At 42.6% G+C, this 11,346-nt stretch overlaps 1 protein-coding gene across 1 annotated transcript in view; it reads right to left on the reverse strand.

The window, feature by feature from the left end:
- The window catches only part of Drg1 (developmentally regulated GTP binding protein 1), a 23,328-nt gene extending 15,061 nt beyond the window's left edge, over positions 1-8,267 (reverse strand). Inside the window, exons 1-3 of the mRNA XM_023705858.1 lie at positions 8,117-8,267; positions 6,263-6,386; positions 5,323-5,498 (exon numbers count right to left, since the gene is read on the reverse strand). Of these exons, the coding sequence (XP_023561626.1) occupies positions 5,323-5,498; positions 6,263-6,386; positions 8,117-8,158 (342 nt within the window). The 5' untranslated portion in view covers positions 8,159-8,267. The remainder of the gene's footprint in view (positions 1-5,322; positions 5,499-6,262; positions 6,387-8,116) is intronic.
- Positions 8,268-11,346: the final 3,079 nt, after the last annotated feature.

An 11,346-nucleotide genomic window follows, 5' to 3' on the forward strand; every position in this document is an offset into this window, starting at 1 on the left:
GTTAATCCAGCCACAGAAACAAGCTTCTGGATTGTAAAGCTAATCTGATATTTTAATGAGACAATAAAAGATCTTTATTAAATAGAAAAAAAAAACTAAATGTAAACAATTACTCTGTTCAACTTTCTGTAACCCTGCTTCCTTGTAAGACTGCGAGGAGGCTTGGTCTACCACTGATAAATCATCAATAGACTAAAAGTTCCCAGAATAGACCTACAAAATAAGTCAAACTAAAGGTTAAAGTGTTTCTAACTGTACAAAATAACTAAGGTGTTGCTAACCAACTAAAAAGTGTTGCTATGATAGTCAAGACCATGAGTAAACAGATGTATGTTAAACAAGAACTAAACAATGCTCCCAAAAGAATGTATGTTGAGTAATGGTCATGCTGTCCCTAAAGGTGCTGTTCTGTCTGTGTTAGATGACCAATTTGTTTGCCAAACAGGATGTGGTTTCTACCTTTAAAATCTCTATACTTCTAAGGCTCTCTTGCTGTTTGTCCTCTCCCACGTGAGTATGGTCAAGCAGTCCCAGGCCCGGTAATAAAAGGCTCATATTTAAATTTTAATTTGGGCACCAGGGCCCGAGTTCAATCCCCAGTTCTGCAAAAAAATAAAAAAATAAAATAAAATTTAATTTGGACTCAGGTCTGGTTTTTATGTTGAAAACCCATAACAATGGTATACAGAAATTAAACTCAGGGGGCGCTGGGGAGATAGCTCAGTGGAATAAGTGCTTGCCTGGCAAGTACAAGGTCCTGAGTTTGATCCCTGGTACCACCAAAAAAAAAAAGAAAAGAAAAAGAAATTAAACTCAGGGTCTTCACACTGAACTACATCCGAAGTCCTTTTTTTAATTTTATTCTTAGACATGTTCTCACTAAATCTTAACTAAGTTGCCCATGCTTGATTCAAAGTTATGATCTTCCTGCCTCAGCCTCCCAAAGTGCTGGGATTATAGACACATACCACCATGCTAAGATAAAACAGCATTTTATTTTATTTTTTTTGCAGAACCAGGGATTGAACTCAGGTACTTGCGCTTGCAGGGAAGCGCTTATTCCACTGAGCCATCTCTCCGGCCCCTAAAACAGCATTTTAAAAAACATTTCAAGGGGGCCAAGGAGATAGCTCAGTAGAATAACCGCTTGCCTAGCAAGCACAAGGGCCTGAGTTCAATCCCTGGTTCCGCAAAAAAACAAAAACAAAAACAAAACCTCAACCAAAAAACATTTCATGAAGGCATGAAATTTTTTTTCATGGTAGACATTTTAATGGGGTTAAGCACACCTAATATATTTAAGTGATTTCTGGAGAAAAAAGGGAAGAACAGAGGCAGACAGGATAGGCAGAAAAGAAAGCATTCTCCAAATAGGGAAAGAGGGGGCCATATAGCTCAGCAGATTAAAGCTCCTGCTTAGGCAGACACAGGAACCGGGGTTCCATCCCTGGCATGCCATGCTGGCCCTGCCCTTGGGGCATGCTGAGGCGATGACTGAGACTGGGGCATGGTGGTGTACACCTGTAATCTCAGCACTTGGGAGGCTGAAAACAGGAGGATCATTATGAGTCTGATCTGATCTGTGTAGTGAGACCCTGTACACCCTATACTAAAAATAAAATTTTTTTTTTTATGGTAGACTTCTTAATGGGGTTAAGCACACCTGATATATGTAAATGATTTCTGGAGGAAAAAAAGGAAGAACAGAGGCAGACGGGATAGGCAGAAAAGAAAGCATCCTCCAAATAGGGAAAGAGCAGGCTGGGGACATAGCTCAGTAGCACAGTATCTGCCCGGCAATCTCCAGTTCAATCCCTGGTACCAGAAAAAAACAAACAAAAACCCTTCTAGAATCAAACAGGGAAAGAGAATTAAAAAAAAAAAAAATTATAGGGGGCAAACAAAAAAATCAGGGAAAAGTTACACTCTATTCTGGTACTGTTAGAAGCCCCGAGACAGGTGGGAATAGAAGCTCATCAGGAAAGAAGCCATTCTTTGAGCTACAAAAGCTAAGACTATCAACAAGACTGAAGCCAGAGAGAATCAAGCCAAAGTCCATACACCTGTGTTTCCTAATTCTTATTCCATACATTAAAACATAGGATCCCAGCAAAATACATGAACCAATACAGTGTCTACATGGGTACCTCTTCAGCAATAAAAGTCACTACAAGGGTCAGCCAAATAGGTCAGAGGAATAAAGCGCCTGCAAGCAGGCACAGGGTCCAGAGGTTTGATCCTCAAGCCTGCAGGGCCAGCCCAAGCCCACGCCCTGCCCCCAGGCATGCTGAGACAGCAATTGAGACTGGGCATGGTGGTACCCACTGGGCATGGTAGTACGCGCTTGTAATCCCAGCTCTTGGGAGGCTGTAAATAGGCAGATCACTACAAGTCCGATCTAGTAGTGAGACCCTGAATACCCTACCCTAAAATACAAAAATAAATAAAATTCACTATAAAATATCACCAGAACGCAGGTTTCTTCCTACTTCAACTCTATAATAAAAGCATGAATGAATATCACAACTCATTGTGTAGCTCAGCAAGAACAAAAACAAATTCCTACACCTTAGCTTCCAAACTATACTAAGGCAGTCTGAGGTTATAGCTGGGGGGGTCCCATTGGCTATCCTAAATTTTCAAAAGAAACAGTAATTTTTGATTTGTATAAGATACCAAAAGATAAAAAAAAAAAAAAAAGATACCAAAAGATTCACTAACTCTAGTAGTTCACAATTTCTGCAACCCACTACACTGTTTTCAGTTACATCAGATCCAAACATTGGAAAGCTGGATTTCTTTTAGTAGTTATCATGGAAAAAATAATCACACAAATATTCGTGTGAGAAGGGAAATCCATATGGCAGTATCTCATTTAATGTAATTCCAAGGTTTGAAGAATTATGTAGGGCCCAACAGATATATCCCATTAGTAAACATCTATGCCTAAGATGACAAAACTTCAGCTGTTTGGACTGAACTGCTTAAGAAATAGAACTGGTAGTCCCACCACTCGGCAGGCTGAGGCAGGAGGATCACTGCAAGTTTGAGGCCAGCCTGGGCTACAAAGTAAGCTCAAGCCCAACCCGAGCTGCATGAGACCCTGTCTCAAAAAGACAAAAAAGAGAGAAAGAGAGAAAGAGAAAGAGAGAGACAGACAGACACAGAGACAGAGAGACAGAGACAGGGAGGGAGGGAACTGCGGATTTTTGTGAGACAGGATCTTACTTTGGAGTGCAGGCTGGCCTTGAACTCATGCCAATTCTTCTCCCTTAGCTTCCTGAGTGCTGGGATTACAGGCATATATCACCAGGACTGACTTGATAATTTTCTTTGCCTAGGAAACACCATAAAAACCTGGCACACACCCGAATCCCAGCTACTCAAGAGACTGAGGCAGGAGGATTACAAATTTGAGGTCAGACTAGGCAATGGAATTAAACCTTGTCTCAAAAATATAAGGTCTAAGGAAACAGCTCAGCACCTCCCGGCTCCAATCCCTACTGACAAATAAATGAAATACAAAAAGGTACTAGGAAATAATTGCTGAGACACTCAGGGTACAATGCACCAAGACAGTTTAAGTTCTTAATAAAAATTCAAATGCCATCCAATTCAGAACTTAACTTTTTTTTTACTTTTTGAAACAGGGTTTCACTATGCTGGCTGGCCTTGAATTAATGGTTGTCCATCTGCCTCCCAAGTGCTGGAGGCCTGCACCACCACACCTGGCTAACTTTGTACTTTTTCCCCCCTTCGGTAACGGGGATTGAACTCAGGACCCTGCCCTTGCCAGGCAGGTGCTTATTCTACTGAGCTATCTCCCCAGCCCTAACTTTGTATTCTTAACCATATACCCACTAAGAATATGTTCCACTCTATTCTACATATACCTTCTTTCATACCCATGAAGAACCTTTGCTTAGGATCCCTAAAACCATTCTCTAAGAAAAATGTCTTAGAAGACCAGCTTCATTAGGCTTCAAAGATAAGAATTACCTTCTAAAAGGGGTCTGAGAGCCAGGAAGATAGCTGAATGGCATTAATACTTACGTGGCAAGCACAAGGTCTTGAGTTTGGTCCCCAGTACTGACAAAAAAAGCGGGGGGTGGGGGGGATCTGAACACATGCTTTATTGATTTAGAAGTTTCTGATATATGGGGCCGGGGAGATGGCTCAGTGGAATAAGCACTTCCCTGGCAAGCGCAAGGGCCTGAGTTCAATCTCCACCAAAAAAAAAAAAAAAAAAAAAAAAAAAAAAAAGTTTCTGATACAGTAATTCCTAGCTACAAACAAAATCCAACTTTCTTACAAGTACTCAAAGCTTCAGTCCCAATTTACCTTTCTAAATCCTGTTTCTAGCACTTTGGCTCCACAGAGACTCACATAACAGCAAAATGTTTACCATTACTACTTCCTGAAGTGATCTTCTCTTTTCCTTTTCTGCCCGGTGAAATTTTATTCTAATTCCAAGTCTCATGTCTATGTCACTTTCTACGTAAAGTCTTTGTCTCATTAGACTTTCTTCTCCAACTCTCAAGTGAAAAACGTATTTTTACAGGCACTGTTCCTCTATTTTTTTTATTTTTTGGTTTGAGTCATGTAGTTCAGACTACCCTTGAATTCACAGCAATCCTATCTTAGCTGTCGTGCTGGGATTTTAGGTATGTACCACCATGCCCAGCATTATTTCTCTACATTATTAGCTGGGGAGATAGCTCAGTAGCATAAGCACCTGCTTGGCAAATGCAAGGTCCTCAGTTGGATCCCTGGTACCACAAAAAAAGATTAAAAAAATCAGCCAGGTATGGTGGTGCACTGCCCTGTGATCAATCCTAGCACTCAGGAACCTGAGGCAGGAGGATCACCACAAGTTCAACCTAGGTTAAATACTGAGTTCAAGACCAGCCTGAGGGCCAGCCAAATAGCTCAGCGGATTAAAGCACCTGCAAGCAGGATAGGGGCCAGGGGTTCAATCCCCAGTCCTGCTGTGCCAGCCCTGGCCCTGGGGACTCTGAGATGGTGTTTGAGACTGGGCACAGTGGCACACTCCTATAATCCCAGCTCTTGGGAGGCTGTAAGCAGGCAGATAACTATGAGTCTAATCTAGTAGTGAGACCCTAAGCACCCTGTAGACCCTTCCCTAAAACACAAAAACAAAAACACACAAACAAAACAGCCTGAACTATATAGGGAGATCCTATCTCAAAACAACAACAACAAAATCCACCAAAATCAGACCTGGCACACAGTGAGCTCCCAAAAATACCTCTTAAATAAAAATATGGATTTCTTCCCATCCTAGGTCTAGGCCTGACTCACCTGGATCTTGGCACCTTTGTATCTGATGACACCAGGCACAGTAGTCAGAGTAGTAAACTCATAGGCTGCCACCTCAGAATACACTCCTGCCAGGTTACTCAGCAGTGTTGACTTCCCCACAGATGGAAAACCCACAAACCCAATTCGAGCATCACCTGTCTTGGCCACATCAAAACCTAAAGCAAGAAACATTAAAAAGAGAAATTATATCTAGATAAGTTAAAATTCATGTAATTCCTTTCACATTTTTACTGCCTACCTCTCTAGTCCCTTTATCTCACAACTTCTTTTGGTTTACCTCTGAAGCACAACTAAAGCAAACAAATTCCTTCCACATCAATTCACAACATTCAATGTAGTGTGATATAAAAACTGTATTCCTCTATCATTGAAATTGTTACAGGGCTGTTGAGATGGCTCAGTGGTCTAAAGCACCTACTTAGAACAAGTTTAGCAAGGCACAGGGACCACGGTTCAATCCCCCAGCACCACATGCCAGCCAGAACCCCCCCTGGTGGGCTGAGCTGGCCACTCTCTCTTTCTCTCTCTCTCTCTCTCTCTCAAATAAATAAATAAAAAATTAAAAAAAATAAAAATAAAAATAAACATAACTGAAGAATTCAGGCTTGGGGAAAAGCCTGTGGAAACTGGAAAAGCCTAGCATCTTCAAGAATTGGGTTTGATCCTCAGCATCAGGAGAAAAAAAAAAAGAATTTAGAAAACGCACGTGTGTTCTGATAGAAACTTTATTTATTCATTTATTTATTTTTGCAGTACTGGGAATTGAACTTGGGACCTTGTACTTGTCAGGCAGGAATTTATGCTGCTGAGCTATCTCCCTAGCCCGTAATATTACTTTAAAAATATAAGCATATATCATTTTGATAGAAATCATAATTAAAAAAAGAAATTATAACAAAAAATATTGGAAAACACAAACCTTCTCCTGGCCCACCACCACCACCACCTTTTGGTGTAATGAGTTCTCTACGAAGCTTAGCAAGGCGAGCCTTAAGCAGCCCTAGGTGATGTGCTGTGGCTTTGTTCTTTTGAGTCCGAGCCATCTATAAGAGAGGAACAGCAGCAATAAATTAAGTTAGAGGCCATTCTCATGAGGTTAAATATCCAGAATGCTCTCCCCAGCTAAAAGAATGATTTTTTTTCCAGGTCCTATTAATGGCAGTATACTCATCTTAAATATGTAAAAAAGCATAAAAATGCACCTTCTTCATCCTCCAGAAGAAGCAAATAAAGCCAAATGAGACAAGATGTGGGTCATTCCAGGTAGCAGTGACAGATCAGACTAAAATATGTTTGAGGGGCCAGGGAGATGGCTCAGTAGGGCAAGCGCTTGACTGGCAAACACAAGGATCTGAGTTCAATCCCCGGTTCCGCCAAAATAAATAAATAAAATATGTTTGATTCCTTTTCTAGTGCTTGATGGTACGTCCATCTGAAACAGGGCCACCATTTTGTTGGCTTCAAAAAGCTCTGAACGGGCCGGGGAGATGGCTCAGTAGAATAAGCACTTCCCTGGCAAGCCCAAGGTCCTGCGTTCAATCCCCGGTTCTGCCAAAAAAAAAAAAAAAAATTAAAAAAAGCTTTTAACAACCTGTGCGAGGTACTGCACACCTGTAATGTCATAATTCATAGGGCCGAGACAGGAGGGTGGTGAGCTTGCCTAAACTATATAGTGAGACCTTGTCTCGAAAAAACCAGGGTCCTTTCTCTTAATGAATAGAATGATTTGTTCTAATGGTGTTTGTAAATAGGATCACAAGACCGCATCTTGTACTGCAATTAACCACTAAGAAGAGTATATGCAGTGTATTATTTGTTGAAACTGTACTTCCGATTTGATTTGAAACTGTCTCATTGCTATCTGTTTATCAATAAAACCTTGGGAAAAAAAAAAAAAAAAAAAACCAGGGTCCTAACAACCACGCATGGTGGCACACGGCTGCAATCTCAACACTTGGGAGGCTGAGGCAGAAGAAATGTCGCAAGTTCGAGGCCAACCTGGGCTACACAAGGAGTTCAAGACCAGCCTAAACCGCAGTGAGACTGTTTCAAAAAGGCAAAAATAAAACAACGAGCATCGGAGAACAGGCCTGTAAAACCCTTTGAGCCCAGGGGAAACAGTGAGTGGCTTAGTGAAATATTGTCTTTAAAAAATAAAAAAGGCGGGGTGTAATTCTGTGGGAAAGCCCTGGGTTCAATTCCCACTAAAAAAAAATAGAAAAATGCAAAGTTACATAAAACAAAAAGCCCTGTCTGCCTCAGGCAACAGAGTCACGCCAATCTCCCGGTGGCCTCAAACACTATCAGAACACTCAATTTACTTCCAGGTCCTATGGCCGAACGCAACACAGTGGACAAGGGAATCATTAAAGTACTTTAAGACTGAGGCGAGGGGAGCTCGGGAATAACGAGGAAATACATGACTAAGTCAAGAGTATGGTACAGGAATCAGGCAGAGAAAAAGGAAACAGAAAAACTCATCAGCGCAGAAGCTGATAGAGTAAAGTACAGACCAAGAGCCCAAGGAGCGAACATGGGCTAGGCAGAAGGGAGTCAAGGAACAACGGCGCAGGAGCAGGAAGGAAAGTACAAGCTGAAGGGAACAGGGAAAAGCCGGCCCGACCGAGGAGGGCGATCAAGAAGAGGCCTGGCTGAGCGCACTCGGGAAACCGGGGCCGGAGTTTGACTCCACTGAAGGGACGGGAGTACAAGAGCTGCACTTCCGACGAAGGGATGTTCGGGCTGGGAATGAAGCGCCAACTGTGCCCATTACCTCAGCTTCGATCTCTGCAATCTTTGCTAAAGTGCTGCTCATGGTGGCGAGTCCGGGGGTACTCAGTAGCCTCCACCCTAGCCGTCTCCCCTCACACACCACACCGCCGACAAGCCACAGCCACCAGAAAAACGGCAGCGCGCAGGCGCGGTACTTCCTAATTCTCGCGAGACAGCTCGCGAGAGGCTCACCACGCGACGCACAGCGTATTGTGGTCTCCTCCCACAGTGGGTCTCTCCCTCCCTCCCTCCCCGTCCCGCGAGCCAGTGCGGTGTCATAGAGCCCGCGGGAGCTACGGCCAGAGAGGCTGCCCCTGGACCGGCCTCCCAGAGCGCGCCGAGGGTCGCGCGCAGCTCGGCCCCGCCCGGTCGGACCTGCGGCCGGCGTCAGATTCACCGTACTGTGGGTGGCGGGTAGAAATCCTCTTGGTGTTGTAAGCTCCAGGCCCTGGCGCAGGGTAAGAAGCTCACTCACCTTCCATCCTGCTGGCAGTGACAGATCATGGGGTCCTCATCGTTACAGCTGAAAAGGCACCCCAAAAGGCCTCTTGAGTTGGCGCAGAGCCCGATTTTAGACCTTTTTTCCAAAAAGAGAATACCATCACTCAACACTATATTTGAGGTGTCTGTTTTGTTTACCCGGGACTTCAAGTAGAGTGTAGGGCACATGGTGAACCACAGCTAATCCATGATTGAATGAATAATTCCGAGAGAACCAGGAAGTTTAAAAAAAAAAAATTTTTTTTTGGAGAACCAGTAACTTACAATATTTAAAAAAAAAATGGAAACTTAACACGTATAGCACCTCTGTTCTGTGAATGACGATTACAGCATTGAAACGAACATTCATCTGTGGTCTGACTGGAAGGATGACCACATTAAATGGACAACAACTGTAAGAACTACAGAATAGCAGTGTGTGTGTGTGTGTGTGTGTGTGTGTGTGTGTAGTTTTTGAGACAGGGTCTCACTCTATATTTCAGGCTAACTGTAACTCCCAACATAGTCCAGTCAGTCTGGTCTCAAACTCTCAGTGATCCTCCTGGCTTGAGTTCCAGGAGTACAGGTGTGCCACACTATGCCTGGCTCAGAACAGCAGCTATGTAGTGATACCATTTAAGTGGATTTATAGAAGTGTAGGTTTATGAAAGTGCATTGTGCTTTGTTTTTGTTTTGCATGCTAGCAGATCAAACCTAGAGGTCCCTGCATGCCAGGCAAGCACTCTGTCACTGAACTACACCCTCCTAACCCAGAAAGTGCATGATTGAAAGGTCTAAATAAAAGGATACTTCCTTAGCACTTTAACAGGGGGATAAAATAGAAGGAAAAGGAAAGAAACTTTTTTTTATTTTTCACTGTTTGAGTTTTTTTTTTTTAATATTTATTTATTTTTATTTATTACATTTATTTATTGTGTGTGTGTGGCCAGCTCAGCCCACCAGGGGGCAGGGTCGGCTGGCATGTGGTGCTGGGGATCGAACCGCGGTCCCTGTGCTTTAGCAAGCTTGTTTCAAGTAGGTGCTTTAGACCACTGAGCCATCTCTCCAGCCCAACTGTTTGAGTTTTTTACAAGATGAATATATCCATACATTACTTGTGTGTAATAATAAAATTTTAAATTTGAAAGCTACTTATTCCCTCAAGTGTCTTGTCAAGAGGAAGGCAGCAGGTCCAGGAGCTGTGTGCTGGTTTTGAAAGCTGCTTACTTCTGCATCAATGAGTTCTTGTTGATAGATTGATTAATCCACTGGGAGGAGACTGGCCAGGTTTTAATGCATACAGCTGGTTTCCACCCAGCCCCGAAAGGGAAGTTTATTTATTTAAATTTATAAGTAAGAACTATTCTAGTTTTCCAGAAACAGAAAAGGGAGGTTTTATGGGGCATAAGAGAGAAGAAAGGGAAAGGAAAGCTTTTAAAGAAGGTCCCCAAAGGACCCAGCATGTTCCTTCTTTTCTTTAACCTCACTCTTTTCATAAATAAATTAAGGGATAATGAGGTAATTAGATCCTGCACCATTAGTAATAGAGGAGGGAAAAAGAGGAAAGAAAGTCCAGCTAGAATGGAGCATGATCAAACACTGGTTTTAAAGACAGATAAAATTAAATCAGCAGCTCTTTCCTAACATGGGATGCTTAAGAAATTAGTTTGCTGATTGAAAGCATCACTGCTTTGGGTGTAGATTCTCCCTGGCAAATCAGTTCAAGGAGATCAGGAGCTAAGTTAACTACTTCGTTGCTCAGAGATACTCCAGGATTCACCTTGGAGACACTGAACTGTAAATAGTATGCCAGGGTCCTGGAGGGCCATCCTACTCATTTAACATTATTTGGTGAGCTCTCAATGCTTCCTTGCACTCTGTGCCTTGAGATTACCAAGAGACAATAGAGAGTGAATCAGGTGCTAGCCCTGTGCTTAAGTATGCTTAAGAAGTATGGCCAGCCATGATGGCACACACCTGTAATCCCAACACTCAGGAGGCTGAGGCAGGAGGAATGCTGCAAGTTCAAAGTCAGCCTAAACCACACACTTAAGAACCTGTCTCAAAAAAAAAAAAATTGGACTGTGGAGATGGCTCAGTGGAATAAGCACTTCCCTGGCAAGTGCAAGGGCCTGAGTTCAATCCCCGGTTCCATCAAAAATAAATAAATGAAAACAAAAATTATGCTTGTTGAAAAGTCAAGGTTAGGCAGGCTCTTAAGCTCAGTTCTTTAGGCCTAGCAGCATCTGAGGAAAGTCTGTTTAGTCATATGGTTAAATCACTAATGCCTTAGCTTTGTATTCCCCCAAAAAAGTAAATAAAGATATTGAAGTGTCATGTATTGTGGGGACATCTCAAGCATTCTAAAATAGTTGTGCATCTTCAGGAGTGCAAGTTTTCTCTAGCGCTTATTTTTTACACACACCATACTTTTCTTCAGCCCTGACCTTTCAACACTGAGATCTACCTAACTCTTCCTCAACCTTATAGTCTCTGAAAATCATTCCTCGGTAGTCAAATAGGCAGGAGCTGATATTTTAAATGCCCTAATCATAGATTTTTTTCCCTCATCTAAACACAATCATACCGTTTGCATGTCTGATTTCCATTAAACCATGAGCCTAAGCCAACTGTGGTACATGCCTATAATCCCAGCATTTGGGAGGTTGAGGCATGAGATTGCCAAGAGTTCTAAACCACCCAGAACTACATAGGCAGATCCTGTCTAGGAGAGAGAGAGAGAGAGAGAGA

The sequence above is a fragment of the Octodon degus genome, unplaced genomic scaffold (genome assembly GCF_000260255.1).
Source record: "Octodon degus isolate 3935 unplaced genomic scaffold, OctDeg1.0 scaffold00230, whole genome shotgun sequence".
NCBI lineage: Eukaryota > Metazoa > Chordata > Mammalia > Rodentia > Octodontidae > Octodon > Octodon degus.